At 20.9% G+C, this 18,026-nt stretch overlaps 2 protein-coding genes across 2 annotated transcripts in view; both read right to left on the bottom strand. All coding sequences in view use genetic code 6, as the record gives it.

Moving 5' to 3' along the window:
- Window positions 1–1,087: 1,087 nt before the first annotated feature.
- On the bottom strand, window positions 1,088–13,687 carry TTHERM_00746850 (transmembrane protein, putative; the record flags this gene model as incomplete). Its single annotated transcript, XM_001013558.2, has 25 exons — window positions 1,088–1,180; window positions 1,223–1,545; window positions 1,603–1,966; window positions 2,146–2,728; window positions 2,785–2,875; window positions 3,168–3,789; window positions 3,921–5,579; window positions 5,742–6,749; window positions 6,947–7,820; window positions 7,877–8,246; window positions 8,298–8,430; window positions 8,488–8,912; window positions 9,207–9,323; window positions 9,395–9,721; window positions 9,777–10,030; window positions 10,087–10,293; window positions 10,379–10,733; window positions 10,788–10,859; window positions 11,122–11,338; window positions 11,401–11,459; window positions 11,633–11,706; window positions 11,770–12,522; window positions 12,811–13,031; window positions 13,139–13,533; window positions 13,591–13,687. 25 exons carry the CDS (start codon window positions 13,685–13,687, stop codon window positions 1,088–1,090), a joined length of 9,693 nt encoding a protein of 3,230 aa, XP_001013558.2.
- A 4,219-nt stretch (window positions 13,688–17,906) lies between these two features.
- The window catches only part of TTHERM_00745830 (hypothetical protein), a gene marked incomplete at both ends in the record, with an annotated part of 386 nt that continues 266 nt past the window's right edge, over window positions 17,907–18,026 (bottom strand). The window contains one exon of the mRNA XM_001013556.3: window positions 17,907–18,026. This exon is cut by the window's right edge and continues 143 nt beyond it. Within this exon, the coding sequence (XP_001013556.3) occupies window positions 17,907–18,026 (120 nt within the window).

Below are 18,026 nucleotides of genomic sequence, written 5' to 3'. Positions count from 1 at the left end.
TATGCATCTTTTCAAAAAAATATATTTGCGATTATTGAAAAGGATCCTCAATTTGTGCAATAAATATGTCTTGGGAAATTATTTCTAAATTTAATATTCTATTAGGATTATATAAGATTAATTATCTTGTTTTAAATAATATTTATTATTAGAATAAATCCATAATGAATATAGTTAATTGATTTATCATCGATGAGATAGAATAAAAAAGTTATGTGAATAAGTATTTATTTGTTTAGTAAAAAATGATATTATAAGATGAGAAAAATAAATTTTAATGAGTAGAAGATAAAATGGTATTTAAAAATTCATATTATTTCATTTATTTTTAATAAGGTTAGATTTTAATATTTATATATTATTCTAATTCATTATTCAAATTTTATTACTTTCATGCTTAATAATGTAAAAATTAATTATTATTATTATTTATGAGATTTAGAACTAAATATATTTTATTTATTTATTTAAAAATAATTTTATTAGCTATAATTCAAGCTTACATTAAATTCTTTTTGAATAGTTTCAAATTTTTTATATTTAAAGTTGTTATTGGTTATTCTATTTGAATAAGATCAAATGTGATTTAAGATATAAATAATCATAATTGAAGATTAAAAAGCCAACTATTCTTTCTTAAATAAAAAAAATATTTTTATTAATTTATTTATTGTTGGATTGAATTTAACTTTAATTCTATTTTTATTAAGTATTTCAATTAAAAGCAAAAAAAAAAATTAAAGTAAAAATAATTCAACAAAACTTATTATTTATTAAGTACCAGAGGCCTTTTTCAAGGCTATATACACAAATTTTTACAAATTAAATTATTAAATTGTTTTATCTAAAAAATAAAAATTAAATATTGAACAACTCTATTTAGTTTTAATATCTGAGAAATTATAGTGTTTTAAAATTTATAAATTAATTTTAAATAATAAAAATAATTATCAATAATCAGCTGCATTCAAACCACTATTTTTTTTTTTCAGTATGAATTATTAAGTTGCTTTTTTAATATACTACTAATCTCAATTTATTAGTTAAATTTTGAGGATATAATTTGTTAGCTTATGAGAATTAGAAATCAATTGTATTTAAAAATTTTTAAAGTATTATATTATTTTTAACTCATCAAATAAAGCCTTTTAATTGTTACTTAATTACTTTATTTTAAATACTAAAAAAAATTAAAAGTAAATTTGATTTAAAAAAATATTACTAAACTTAATTGATGGATTGCTTTATTTTTAAAATGCTATCTAAGAATTCCCCATTATAGTTATGATTTTTGAATTGCTTTTTACTTTTTTTTGCTCAAAAATAATATCTTGTTTAATTAATCTTTACTCAAAATATTAAACAGTATCCTGATAAATAAATTTAAATTTATGAGAGCAATAGCTACTCCGCAAATAATCTATTCTATAAAATTTTAACTTTGTATTGCCTAATTTAAGAATATAACTAATGTTATAGTGATTACTGAAGTATCCATTTGTATTGTACACAAATTTTCTATATTTTGACTGTTAAAAGGATTTTCTATATAATAAAAATAGTTTTATAAATAAATAAATAATAATTTATTGAATTAATTACATGTGAAGTTTATTAATTTTTATGATAAGCTTACTGAAATCAAAAAAGTAATCTTAATTGTTGAATTTTAAAAGTCAAAACTTAATATCAAAATAACAAAGAAAATTTATATCTATCTAAACATATCCCAGAAATAAGCATGACTTATTTTATAGCCATGTGTAAATTGGCTAAAAGCAAAAACCACAAATTAAGTATAAAAGTATTTTTTAATAACTATAGCAATAAGAAAAGGTATGATAAGAGCAATAATAAAAAAAGCAGGTAAGAATAAACATAAAGTCCATTTATAATGTTAAGAATCACACATCAAAGAAGTTGAATAACTCACATATCTTGCTCCATCGTAAGTGGCACAGTTCATCTAAATATAATTATATACAAATATATAAACACTTTTTATTATTCAAAGATTTTTATAAATTTCGTAAAACAAAATTTTACAATACAACTCATTTATTTAGTTGTTGGAAATTGCAAAATTTATATTTATAAATTTAAAAATTTGGAAATGAAATATAAATTTTTATTTAAATTATTTACGTTAGCCGCTATGATTTGAATGATAGAAGGTGAATAAACAATAAAATTTAAAGAAGAAATATATGTCATTAATTCAATTTTATATTTTAGAATAAACTTGTACATGTAATTTCTTCTTTTCATTTTAGAGTAAAAATAGAAAAACAAAAAAGTAAAAGCAACAGTGAAAAAGCTTATAGCTATTAAGTGAATAATTGAAGTAGCAACTCTGGCATAAGAAACAGGTATCACATTTATGAGACAATCGAATGAGCGAAATATATATTCATTTTATCTTGTTAAGCATATCAAGATAAAGGTAAATGGCCATGGTAACTAAAGTTCTAATTATGTCAGCATAAAAAGGATTTACAAATAACAAAATAAAATTTTAACACTAATTATTCTTTTTTATTCTTCAATTTAGCTAAGTTTATTTCTAAAATTAATGAATTCAGTAATAAAATTTTTTTTTGATAATTAATAGCCTATATTAGAATAATTTATCCAAGTTATAAATATGATCCAACAAATTAAAATTGCTATTAATGATTAAATAATTATTCCAATCATAATAGTTTGTAAAATATTCTCTCTATTACATCTATTTAATTAAATAAAATTATTTTTATTTCTTTCAAATGATAATTCATATTTTACTTTTAACAGCCATATTATTAGAATCTCATGTATTTTTCACCCCAATATGCTCCTTCATAGTCACAGTCCTCACAAAAAAATCCTACATTACCTTTTATCCCAAAATTTGTTACAGTTTTAAAAAATTAAATCAATAAATAAAAATTAATTAGATATTTAATCAATTTAGAAAAACATAAAATGATTGAAAGATTTTTAATAGAAATAAATATCTTCTCATTAACTAACTTACTCTCTCTTTAAAAAAATTTCAAAAGTTTATGAATAGAAATAATTTAATTCATTAACTAAAAATTGAAGAGAGTGAAATAAGAACTTAAAATAAATGTTAAATTATTTATGAGATAAATAATTAAAGACAAGATTAAATATTAGTAGAATACCTTCAACACAGTAGTAGATATTCCAATTAGTATTTCTTAGATTATTAATAGGAGAGTTATCCCTTGAAATATCTCCTACACAATTACTTGGCCAATTACTACACTCACTGATTTAATCAGTATTATTATCTCTTCTAAAGTATCCATCTGGGATTTAAATATTATTCTTTTAGCATTTATATAAACTTGATTAGCATTTTTTGCATTCAGCCTATCCAGGCTTCAGATTGTAAGTTTTATCAAGGCAAGGTATACATGTATCATAGGTATTATTTATTTTTGAGCTTCGATAGCCTATAGGACATTCGCTTACTATTGAAAATTCCATCTCAAAAGTTATGTTTTATTTAATTGAAATAATATCTCCTTTTTGATAAATAGCCTGCTTTACTTTATTGCAAGATAATAAAATTTTAGATTTTTAACTGAACTTGCCATAAACACTCAAACCACTTAAATCAAATACATTATTATTAAAATTTATCACTTAATCCATTAGTATTAAATTATTCTTTTCATTACTTTATACTTAAACTGTTCTAATTTCTAGCAAGATATCTTTAGAAATATTATTTTTGTAAATTTATTTTATGTCATTCATCAAATAAACTATAAATGGAGTCTAGTTGATTTTAAATAATAAAAAATCATTTTTCAGTTTTAGTTAAATTTATAAAAAATTAAAAAAATTATAAAAATTGAATTAAATTTGATTTAAATTAAAAAAAAATGTTTATGAATTAGTTGATTTACATTAATTTTACCAGAAAAAAGATAAATAGTTTGATTTTATTTGATGAAAACATTGTCATAGTAAACTTAATAAAATATAGGAAATCCAGATAAATCAGATCCAAAAATTTAGGCATTATTGGCTAATATAAAACTATTATCTATTTAAGGAAGATTAAACGAAGAATAATAGCCACCACCATTTTAAGCTTTGTTATAAACTATATAACTATTCTACAGTAAAATATTTGTTAATTAATATAAATTGAATAGTATTGGGTCGTTATCAAGCAATTGTTCTTAAATTATATTATATATTCCTCCTCCTGATTCATGAGAAGTGTTGTTACTTAAAGTCGAATTTATGATAATTGCATATATGTTCAATAAATAAATACCTCCACCATTTTTTTGAGAAGTGTTATTTTTAAAGCTATTATCAAACAACTAAACAGTTTTTATTGGACTTTTAGAGCTTTCCAGAGATCTTTTATTTACTTGAATTTAATTTTAGTTTATTGGTGATTATATATAGATACCTCCTCCGTTTTAGCAAATGTTATTTTAAAACAAAGAATTGCTAATATATGCCTCATTACCAACTTCAATGTTAATATTACCGTTGCTGCAATTTTTACAAATTAAATTATCTACTAAAATACTATTTAAATTTATTGTTTTTGCAAATAATTTTATTATTTGAGTATTTAATTAAAACGATTAAAGTTATAGAAATTTAACAGAATATAGAGCAATACTGTTTGCTTCTATATGAATTATCTCATCATTTGTAATGGTCTGCTAGTATTCTGAAAATGAATCAACATAGGACAAAGTGTTGAAAACATAAACTACCACAGGAAGATTCAATTCAATTAAATTTTATTAATCACTATACAAGTCTATTAATTGAGCTGTTTATTGAAATTAAAAGTTTGTTATAGTTATCAGAGTAGCATTGCTGATATAAATATAATAATATTACTAAATTTAAGCATTGTTTGAATTTAGACATGAGAGCATTTATTATATTTTATCTTACATATTTTATATTGTATTTTGGATTTAACAATCCTAGAATTCAACATTTATAACCTAGTCTTAAAACCCATCGAAATATAAAATTATTGATTGCAGAATTGAAAAATTATTTTCAAATTTTACTAAGTTAAACTTGATAAATGTTTTCGCATTCGTTTTTTCTATGTAAAATATTGCTCCCTAGATAGCAAAGTTGTTGAAAAAGAGGCTATTTTCAATTGAAATATCTAAATAATTAGCCAAATTTGTTTAAATGTAAACAGTACCACCCATACTATAAATATTATCAATGTATGCAGAGTTACTATCAAATTAACTGTTTCGTATAAGCAACTAGCCTTAGTTAGTAATGCACGCATAAATTGCTCCTCCGTTAATTGCTTATTAACCTGTAAATGAAGAGTTTACAATAGAAATTTAATCAGCTTGCAAATACATGAAACCTCCTTTAAGATTATAATTGGTTTTTTAATTTCCCAAGGTTTAAAATTAAGAATTTAAAACTTAAACAACTTAGCACACAATATAAAAAACTGGCTTAGTTAGCTCTGTTTGGTTATCAATAAAATCACCTCCTATTATTTTTAAACTCCCATAGCTAAAAATGTTGAAACCAGGACTAGTCTATAAGTATTAAACCTAAAAAATAATTTTTATAAAAAAAAATAATTAAAACTCTTAAAATAAATAAAAAATATTAATTAAAAAGCATAATTCTTTGAAAAAGGATATTTTTTTAGAAAACTTTAACAACTAAAAAATGTTTATAAAAAATAATTTTAAATACAAAAAATAAATTACCATAGTCGAAACTAAACTGTATTATTGATTTTCTCTTAAAATACAATTTACAATACTGATTTCTGCTCTAACTCTGTTTTAGATAATAAATAATCCGACGTTATTAGTTTTTTGTGATACAACAAACTAATTTTAGTAGGCTTCTAAATTTTGAATATTTAATTGCAAAGATAATTTGTGTTGAGAAGTATTTATAACTGTAAAAATGGTTGCAGTTGTTAGAGTATTTTAAACGAGTACTTTTAATATTTTTAACTGATTCATTGTATTTATAATTTAGAATTAATCAACTAAAAAGGTCTAAATACCAGTGACTGTTCCATCTATTACCTATACACTTTGAATGCTATTTAGAATAAATACACTCGATAAGTATGTATTAACAATTTTAAATTTAGTAAAAACAAATTATAAAGCTGACGTAACTTCTATGAAGCTATTTCGTGATAAATCGCTAAAAATATTGTCTATTTCAACAGTAAATATATTAATTTTAATAGAATCAGCTGGAATCTACAAATTTCCTTTAAGTTTAAAAAGTAGCCCTTAGTTTGTAGAAATGGTGTTGTTTTTAAAATAAATGCCAGATAAGTAATAATTAAAGATAGCATTGTAAATAGTATTAGGTTAGGAATAATGCTCAAATAAATTGTAATTTTAAAATTTATTATTTATAATATCAATCAAAGAAAGCCATAATTTATTCTATTAAAACAAAGAACTTTCATCTTATAAACTTGTAAGATTATTATTGAGGAAAGTAATGTTATTAATCTAATTCATTTCAAAGAAGTTATAAGAAAATATTTAGCTTTTAGACTAGATATCGCAATTATTTATATTTATGTTATTCCACTACAGATACGCACTAGTGTTTGAATAGTAAGATTATATGTTTAAGAATAAGCTGCTATTTAAAAATTAAGATTCCTAAATAATAAAATTATCAAATTCTATATACAAATTTCCTGCTAATAGCTTTACTAAAGATGCTTTTTTGAAATTCGTCTATTTTATTAATTTAATAATTATAATATTTATTTTTAAAAATAAGGTAATTCCTTATTTACTAAAAATGTTAAAAATTAAAATTTTTTAAATTCTCTTTGAATTTTGTAGAGTTTTGTAATTATAAGAAATTAATAATAAATAATGAGTAGAATAAAGAGAAATTATACTTGATTAAAAATATAAAAATAAATTACATTTGTAAGAGTAGAGTTTGAAATTATGAAGAGTAATCTTTGTCTTAATTGTATGTCAGAATTAAAAATCAATGTAAAGAAATCATTATTTTAAATCTAAAAGCCTTTTATTATAACATTACTTAAATTAAGAAATCCTGATAAATTATTGATTTGAAAAATAAAATTATTATCTGCTGCGAACTGATTGGTAAATTTAACATTTGTAAAGCTAACTTTGTTAGTAATAGAATTATTTATTTAGAATCCAAACTAGTATTCATTTGAATTATATTTTTAAGTTTAAAGTTCTATATTTAAAAAATTAACTTCAGTGAAACCTTGAATTACTATCGGGTACTTTGAAATTAATGTCAATTCATTTGTTTAGTAGTTCATTATAGTTAAAGAAAACCTGTTAAGAGTTAATATGAAATTTAATATCGATTATTATATTGAGATTTACTAACTTATTTAACACATATTACCCAGCAATATAATTTGTATGTCCATAAATTCGACTGACATCTCATTATAGAAAATATAATATTTAGCAATGTCTGATTAATTTATTATCAATTGATTCCAGTTAATTTCAGAAGATCTCTATATATTTAATGGGTCCTGTATTGTTCCACTTCCAATGGAATCTCTGATATTTCCACAAATAGCATAAATTTACCTTACCTTCAATTCGTATGTGCAACCCTAATCTAATTTATTACATAAAACACACCTCTCTCTGTAACTATCAAATCTCCATTCATAATTTTTTTATTCTCCTTAAGGTATAATTTAAGGTATTGTCAAATTTGGTTTGCAAACCTTGCACTTAGATTTGTATATTAAATATGGATTTACGCTAATATCTCCTCCTTTCTCGCATACTTAGCAACTAATATTTTAATAAATAAACATAATTAATTAAAATCTTAAGAATTAAATTTATACGAATAAGGACATAGATGACAAGCAGCATGTTAAGAATTTAGATTGATCATTAAATTAATATCTAGATAGTCATTTTAGTTGTGAAATAATGAAATATATCCTATAATGTCCTAAATCTGATAAAGTAAATAGTTATTATTGCATTAAGTACAAGCAAGCCTAGTATTTTGATAAACCTCGCATGTTAAACAAGATACATCGCAATTCTTCAAAGTGCATAAGTTACTTTAACTATTTAAATAATAGTTTTATGAACAGGAAGTACAATGAAACTTGAAAATATTATTCAAAACAAATTTCTTGCGATCTTATAAAGAGTAAAATGGTAATATGTATTATAATTAATCAGTTTAGTTAATGGTACCATCACCTTTTTATTAAATAATATTATTGAATATCTATAAATTGTTGATAATTTTACTCAAATAACAATCTAAGCATCCTTCTGGACATTAAATACACCCTTCTAAACTTATGATATAATTTTATTTGCACTAAGTACATTAAAAGACTGTACTATCATTGTAAGAATAGCAAGTCTCACATTTATTTATCTATTTATAATAAGAAAATATAAATTTAGTTTATTATTTGTTTTTAAAATTATTTACATTTTAAGAACAAGTACTGACATTAGTGTTGTCAAAACTAACCTTGTAGTTTTAATCATAATTGCATTGTGTTTGCTTACATTACACACAGTTTAAAAATTTACTATTTTAATCGAATATTGGCTAAACACAATTAAAGAGTATTTGATTTATTTCTGACTAGAATAAATTTAATTTAGAAGATAAACAATCTCTAAAATCTCTATAATTTAAGTAATAGGTATAGCAAACACTTTTACTTTGCAAACAAGAATAGTTTAAAATATTATAAAACTGATTATTGCATAGATAGCAGTAAGGTCTTGATTATCTATTTAACCCCCATGATCCAATAGATAAAATGTAAGGTATAGAACCAGGAACAATAATTTAGTTAAATTCAACAGAGCAATAAGGAATAACTTTAGCTTCACAGTTTACATCATCTTAATTTTAATTCAAATATAAGTTATTAACAAAAATTAGTTTTTAAAATTTAATAAAATATTTTTAATTCAAATTGATAATTTTGTAATTTAAGATTTTTTAATTAATTTTCAACATTCTTTTATAAAATATTAGCAAAATTTTTATCACAATTAAAATAAATTCTTTAGAGAAAAATTTTTTTGTTGCAATATTGTTAATTTGTTTTCGTTTTATTTTGATATTAAATTTCTAATTAGATTTCAATCAAAAATAAATGTTATTTGATCTAAATTAATATAATCATTTTTTACCGTTTTTAAATTTATATGAGGAGTTAATACATTCTAGACACTTGTAAACCAGATTTACATTTTTAAAGAATTTTTAATCAAAATTTAATGCTGCATTGTGATTATAATTTGGAAAACCTATTAATAAAACAATTAAAAATATTTAAATTTTTAAATAAAGAGAAAATAAATGCTTTATTTTGAATTACCTGTATAGCAGTTTATACATTAATAGCCACAACTAACACAAGTATCATAGACTTAATTTACTGTAAAACCTTGAGCACAGATAGTGCACTTCAATGTGTATTCCTCACTTGTCAATTTACTCATAAAATCATTTGTATAAATATTTTATATGTCACTCCAAACTACACTATTTCCAGCATAAAATCCTCCAAAAATACATTTTAAGCAATTTTAAGGGCATTTAACACAAATACCATCATAACGAAGAGTATATCCAGCATTGCATTTCATGCAAACATTTTGATTATTTGCTTAGTTGAAGAAGCAAGAAGTGCAAGAGCTTTGACCTTTTTAAGTATATAAATTAATTACAAAAGGAAACTTTTATCTAATGAAATTTACAGCTATTGTTTTCTCTGTATGTAATTTATTTGCTGATTTAAACATTTTATTGAGAAAACTGTAAGAAAAAACCTTTTTAGGGTATATATTCAGTAGTAATATGAACTCCACTAGTGTTTATTTCATATTGTATCAATTGTTAACAGTTTATTATACCTTTTTAGTCATATTGTATTCTATATTATATTTAGTCATATTATTCTACTTATTGCTATGAAAGAGGAAAGTCATATACAAGAGATTTAGGTAATACCCTTTTAAAAATTAATTAAATATTAGCTTATAAAATATTTAATAGAAGAGCATTTACTTTTGCCCGTAATAAAGCCCTGTTTGTGTGCATTAGTAAAAAAGATTGTTTGTTAGGTAAATTAAATTCTCGTCATAATCTGATGAAAGCTATATCATTTTATTAGCATCTGTTGAAATGCAAATAATTTCCCTTTTACTTATTTCTAACAAGCTATAACCAAATAAACACTTTGTACATATTTTCTAAGAGAAGCAAGAAAAGCAACTAATTTAAATTAATTAATAAATTAATAAATAAAAATAGGATATAAATAGAAATATAAAGATTAAAACTATTATATATAGCTTACTTCGAAGGGCATTTTAATTAGTCCTAAACTCCAACACTTTGATTAATATATTGCAAATTTAATTAATCTAAAAAAATTATATTTCCTGATTATACAAGTTATTATTATTAAAGCAAACTATAGCAGATTCCATTTCCTGGTTATATATAGCTAACAGGACAGGATGAGCAGAAACTATTAACAATTTTAGCACATCTACTATATGAGTCAGCGCATTAGATTTAATATTAATTGTCTAATAACTTTTTTTATAAATAATCATTCATATCTTAAATTTTACAAGGTATATCTGATCTTTCTAAGACTAAACATTAATTAGACTTTAATTTCATGCTTGTCATTGGTGTGCATCTCTCTTTTTTATTAAATCATTTTATTAGCAATATATAAAAATAGCTTGTAATTTTACTTGTTATTGGATCTTTACAAGTTAAATCAGGACAATAATTACAATTTCTTGACAACGAATACTCACATCTTCCTAAATAGTTAGTATAAATAATAATATTTTATATCTTTAATTAATTATTTAAAGTATTGAAATATTTTTTTAATTAATTTATTTGCTTACCCTGCTTAAATTTTTAATTTTTAAGATCAATACTTAAAAAAATATTTTAATTTATTAAATAGGGTTAAATTAAAATTTAGATAATAAATGATTTGATTTTAATAGAGTAGTAAGCCAAAAAAAAAATTCAATTGTAAAGTTAAAATATAAAAGATATTAATTAATTAATTACCAGTAAAACTTTAGCAAAGTGAATTTTAGATTGAAATTTAAATGCATAATCCAGGAGGTCCATAAAGCAAGCAACTATCAGGTTAACATGCATAACAATCAAAAGGTCTTGATTTCATATCTACGCATTGTTAATTTATTCCAGAGCAACCACTACTTTAGAGGATTTAACAAAAACCTTGTGAATTTAAGCAATAAAAACCTACAGAACAATCAGACTTTTTAATCAATAAAATATATTAATATATATATTACGCATGGAAAAAATAATATTTATTACTGCCTATATTTTACTTGCATCTTATGTAAGAATACAGTTTTAACTGTTTATTTATACTCCTATAATTAAAATATGTAATTTAATAAGTGGTTGATATTATTTTCTCTTATTAATAAAGATGTAATTAAATTAATAAAATTCATTTTGGTGATGAATTAATCAAAAATATATGTAGATATTATTAAAAAGAATGTAAATCAAAAAGATATTAATCTAATAATGTGTAATTAACCTGCAACATCATTAATTATATCAATTTTTACACAGAAAATGTTCTTATTTTACGTGCTTCTCTTTAAGCAGTATCTATTAAATTTTTCAAATAAATTATTAAATTTAGTATCAATTTTTTAATTTTTAATGAGTTACCCTATTTAGCATTACACAGCAACTCCATCTTAGTTTTATTAAAGGCAATTGTAATTTTTGTCTCTACCAATATAATTTCCATCAAACTAAATACATGCATTTTAGTTTATGCAGTATCCGTTTGAACATTTTTAAGCTAAAATTTATCCTTGAAAAATGCAGCTTCCTTTGTTATCTGACCCATACATATTAAATATAAAAGTTAAGGAACAGGTACCATCTGCTCTAGCCAATCTATTCGTATTTATAAGTCCATTTAAAAAGTAGCAATAATTGTTATTTAAACAAATTTCCAAAGATTGATAATTGCAACTTATCATTTAAAGATTAAGTGGGTTTGGTTGACAATTTTACACATAAAGATTCTAACTGAAAACACACATCTAAGCAGAGTTTTTGCCTATTATATTTTAGTCACTTAAAAAGCTTACACATTCATTCTTAGAAATACAATAGTCATCTACGCACTCTATTAAGCCATAATCATTAGGATCATCTACTTTATCCATGCAAAAATCAGTAACAACTTGCCTTCCTCTATATCCATCATTATCTTTTAAAGGTACGCAGTTTCGAGTATCTTTATCTAAGCATAGAGTGGGAGAGCAATTCATAGAATTATTATCCTACTAATCTAATGATTAACAATAATGAGTGTCAGCCTATTTGGCTGCTTGTGTTGAAATAAAATGATCTAAAAGTACGCAAGAAATCTATTCACCAGCAATAATTATACAATAATTGAATCTACATCTGTTCATGCATGTTAATAAAAAAAAATAGCCATTTTATTATTTGAAGACTTAAAAATAATAATAATAATAAGTATGGTTTTTATAAAGAATAAATAATCTATCAATATTACAATCGATTCTGTAAAATTTAAACAATTTATTAAAATAAAATATTAATCAAATAAATTAATAAGAAAGGAATAAAAATATTTTATTTTTTAAAATAATAAATAAATGGTGTTTTTGTATTTCATATATTAAGATGAGAAATAAAAGGATGGATGGATGGATAGTTTTAATTTATTACTTTTTTGCCTAGTTATTATTACTATTCATTTAAATGCATAATTGATATTGATCAAATCCGATGATGCTATATTAGTTTACTAAGTCATTCATGCTTATGCATGCATTTGATAAAGGAATTTCACTTTAAATTAATTTACAATATGTGCCTATGCATCCCTTTATTTCATAAGGAATAAATAAATCTGTTTTACTGTAGCAGACTGAGTTGGTTAATTTTCCCTATATTTAATTTAAATTGATAGTAAATCCATATATCATGAAGTAAATTAATAATAAGTAATTAATTAAAATAAAGATAAAGTAGTAAGTATTTAAAATATTTTTACCACTATATATTAAAAAGCAGGTATATATTTACAAAATGAAGAACATCCTGCATTATTTTAACAAATTGTTTCTATGCAAGTATTATTTGATTAAGTCCAACAAGAGAAAGACGAAGAAATAGTTGCTTATTCATTAATAACGCATTTGTTATTCTAATCATAGCCTATACACTAATCTAATACATTCATATCTTTGCAAACTGTGTTATCTTCTTTTTATTATTTACAATACCCCCATCTGCATTAAACACATTTATTATCATTTTGACAACTTCTAAATTTATCATAGCAATTATATTTATCACCTAAAAAGACCATCTACTATTAACTATCTTCAAAACAATCTAATCTACTAGATGTTACATTATCTTTACTACTGTCAATCAATATAGAGCCTTTTTAAAAATTGAAACAATTTAGAATAGTTAAAGAAATAAAATAATTTTTTTTACTTGGTATGGTTTATTGGTAATCAAAACAGTATACTTTTGTATACTTACCTGATTACAGAAAATAAATGATTCCAATATTTTAATCTTAATTAATCATAGTTTAATAATAATTTTTGTTAAAATCTATAGTTAAAATAGACCCTAAATTGTTATTATGATCTTAACAATAAGAAATGATTATTTTAAATAATTTTAATAGTAAAATTAAATAAAAAAGGAAAATCATATTTGACTATTCTTATTCTCTTACTTTTCTTTTCAGAATCTATTTTTTTTTAATTAATTTTTTATCAATTTTTTTAATCTTTAAAATTTTTTTTCCAAAGAAATAAAGACAAATCAACTCTTTAAAAATTTACACTTTCTTCTTTTAAAATCTAATAATAAAATTCATTTATAATTAGCTAATTTTTTCAATTAATTATCCTCAAATAAACAATTAAAATTAATTATTTATTTCAAGATATTTTATAAAAAACTCTAAAATTTTTCATTCATAAATATTTTCAAAATTAATTAATAGTCATTAAATTAGAAAGCGAGTGTATGTATGTATTATAATAATAATCTATAGCGATACTTTACACTTTCTTAATAATCAACATAGATCTCATATTAAATGAAGAATAATGCTTTAAAATAAAAGATTTGGGAAAGGAGTCTAAAAATAAATAAAGACATTCAAAAATATTTTTATTAACAAAATTTTTGATGACAAAGAGACATCAAAGATATTCTCTAACTAATTATTAATTATAGAAATTCTTTAAAATTAAAAAACAAGCATAATACTCAACACTTAAAATTGATGAAATTAATATCTCAGAAAATATGAAGGATAATTGTTTAAAGATAAAATAGGAAAAGAGTATAAAAAACCAAAAAAAAAAAATTCAAAAATTGTTTTATAGTAACAAAATTTTTTAAGAAAAAAAATAACAAAGATATTCTTTAACTAAATATAATATTTATACAAGATATTTGATTAATAAAGCTTGGGAAAAAGTTAATAAAGAATGTATGCTCAATTAGCTCATTTCAAAATATACTTAATTCTAAAAAGAGTAAGAAAAAGGAATAAATAGATAGATTATCATCAAAAATTTTGATAAATTAGCTCAATATAAATTACCTTACTCGTGTATTAAAAAATTTATTCACTTTAATTCAAATTTTAACATATGCATTTTTATTTTTTAAACAAGTGTATTTAGTAAATATATTATTTTTTATATTTTAACTTTCAATTAGATTGCCTATCTATCTATCTATCTATCTATCTATCTATCTATCTATATAAATTAAAGATATAACTTATTTCTAATTTTAAACAGTTTTTATAAATTGCATTTCTATCTAGAAAGTGAATATTATAAACAATTTAGAAAAAGTTTTATGGCTGATACTAAAGAACTATCTTAAAAATAATTTGATAAATTAGAGTATTTATATGTTAATAATAATTAAAAAATTTTATTTTCATATATTTAATATTTTAATAATATCTTTGATTAAATGTTAATTGCTAAACTTTTTTGATAACAAATTTACTACATTTAAAAAACTATTATTTTATTTTTCATAGTATTTCTGCTTTTAACAAGAATTTCAAAAAAAAACCTTATTTATAAATTATTTATTCAATAAAACTTTTATGAAAAAAGTTATAATGTAGATAAAAACATTTAAACTTGATACTTCTATTGATAATAATCTATTTTAGTAAATTATTTATGAAAAAAGTTATTGATTTACTTACTCATAATATTTTTTATTCATAAGTATTTAAAAATAATTCAATTTTTTTAAATCTTACATTTTTAGCATTAAAATTATTACAAAAATTTAAATAAAAAGAAAAAAAATAAAATTAGATAAAATTATTTTTCATCATTTAATAACTTTTATTGTTTGCTTATTTTATAATTAAATGTCATTTTTTTGTTTAAAAAAATTGGGGTCGTCCGAGAATCGAACCCGGGACCTCTCGTACCCTAAACGAGAATCATGCCACTAGACCAACAACCCTTAATCAATAGATATATAATTAATGAAATCTTTCTATTTAATTTTATTAATAAATTTTTAATTATTAACTTGTTGAATTTAAAATTTGAAAAAAATTAAAATAAATTAGAAATTAATTGATATTTATTTCATCAAAATAAAAAAATATTATTTTATTTAAGATTTTAATCAAACAAATTAATTTTAAAGTTATTTAAATAATATCTAATTATTGAAAGTACAATGTGTTTAAAATAATAATATTGAAAATAAAATAATTTATGAGCTTAGCACATCTCTTAAAATAAATTTAGTTATTTACATTATTTATCTATCAAAAAATAGTTCAAATAATTTAAACAATTATATTTATTAATTTATTTTTAATTCTACTTTAATTACTTTTGAATTTATTTATTTCAATTATAAGCTAAAAATTTTATTTTTTTATATACAGACTAACAATATTTTACATTTATATTTTATAATTTTTTTTATAAGTTTGGCAAATTTAACCTACCCATTTTATTTTTATTTGATTAGTTTTTTAAATGATAAAATGTATATTGTATAAATTAAAAAAAAAAATTAAATTATATTTTTAAACAGCGTTTAATTATAACAAAATATAAAATTTTACTATCTTTAAATAAAACAAACAATAAATAAATATTTTAAAAGTAAATATAGATTGAATAACACTCAAAATAAATTTACAAACTAATTGATTAATGCTCTTAAATTTATTTCATATTGAGATATATTTAAAAGATAAAAAACTATGAATGAAATTTTTCTATCATCTTTAAACTAATGAATATCTTAAATTTTTTGTTACAATTTATATCAAATAAGATTTTAGAGGAATTTTAAGAAAGAGGTGAAGAAAATTAAATTATTTTTAAAGATTACTATCCTTCTTAGATTTTTGTATTTTTAGATATAAAGAACAATTAATTTTGTAATCATCAATTTAGAATCTTTATAGTTATTTCATAATTTTACAGATATATAAATTAAGACAAATAGTTTAAATGAAAGAAAGGATTTTATATTTTCTGATACTTTTCTTTAGTTAACTTTTTTAAGTTAAAACTTAGTAGATTTTGCAATAATGCTCTTTCTAAAATACTTTCTTTTAAAGTATGGATGATACATGTTTCAAATGCCCTTAAAATTGTAGTTTATGCAATTAAATTGATAAATGCTTATAATGCTAGATTGGATTTTATATAGTAAAAAATTAAGAAAAAAACCTTTTATTAAGTTTTGTTACAAGAATTCAATAGGTTAATGCTTGTCGAATTGCGCCTAAGACCAATTTTAAGATGAATTAACCATGTAATGTAACTATCCGTTTGATAAAAATTGCAAAAAATTCGATTATTTTGGAAAATGTGTTTCGTGCAATGAGGGATATAGTCTAAATGAATAAAATGTATGTATTAATCTTTTATGCTCTTAATACAATGGTGAGTTTGATGCAACTACAAAAATGTGTTCTTTAGATAACTATTTATTGTCTTAAAGCATGAGAGAAAATGACAATTAGCATAATATTGGTACAATTTTGACAAAAGTAGACTTTTAATATTCGTCATATCGATAGAAAATGAATGAATAAATAGTTAATTTGCAAATAGTTAATATCGCGAATAGAAATATTGTAAATATATTTTTTATAATTATTTTACTAAAATCATTTTTTTTATTAGATTCTTGCTACATCAAATTAATATTTCCTATTTTACGATCTTTCAAATATGGAGTGTTTAAATATGATAGATATGCAAGGTCCTATTAATTACACAAAAATTGATTAATAAAATTCAAGATTAATGTGTTTAATTTCTCAAATCTAATTATCTTAATCTAATCAAATTTAATATATGATATCTTCTATTTGGTCCATAGATTTAATCACTTACTAGAAATAATTAATTTACCAGAATAATCAAATAGTTGATATTATTCTTTTCAATTCTTAATACTCCATAATGATAATTAATAATAATCTAATGATTACATAATTTGCAAATTCTTAAACAAATTAACTATAATTTGACTAATAAATAGTAATTGCTGTTTTAATGGAAAATAATAATATTTTGATACTTGTAGAGTCCAATTAAAATATCTATTTAATTAATTTACTTACTTAAAATAAATCTTAAATTACATTAAATTAACAACAGAGCTATTTTAAAATTTAGTCTAATATTTCTTGGAGTTTTATATCATTTTTGTAGGTAAACAAAAATAATTAGACTCAATACATTTAGATCTACAATATAAAGTAAAATACAGACTCATAAAATATTTTTGAATACACTATTGGAGACGTATTTTTTAATTTTATACTTTAAAAAGAAATATTTAATTTTAATCTATTTAATTAATTAAGCTAAATTAATAAATTCCATTTAGTG

Source organism: Tetrahymena thermophila (genome assembly GCF_000189635.1).
Source record: "Tetrahymena thermophila SB210 genomic scaffold scf_8254674, whole genome shotgun sequence".
Taxonomy (NCBI): domain Eukaryota; phylum Ciliophora; class Oligohymenophorea; order Hymenostomatida; family Tetrahymenidae; genus Tetrahymena; species Tetrahymena thermophila.
This window is presented reverse-complemented; position numbering and strand designations above follow the sequence as displayed.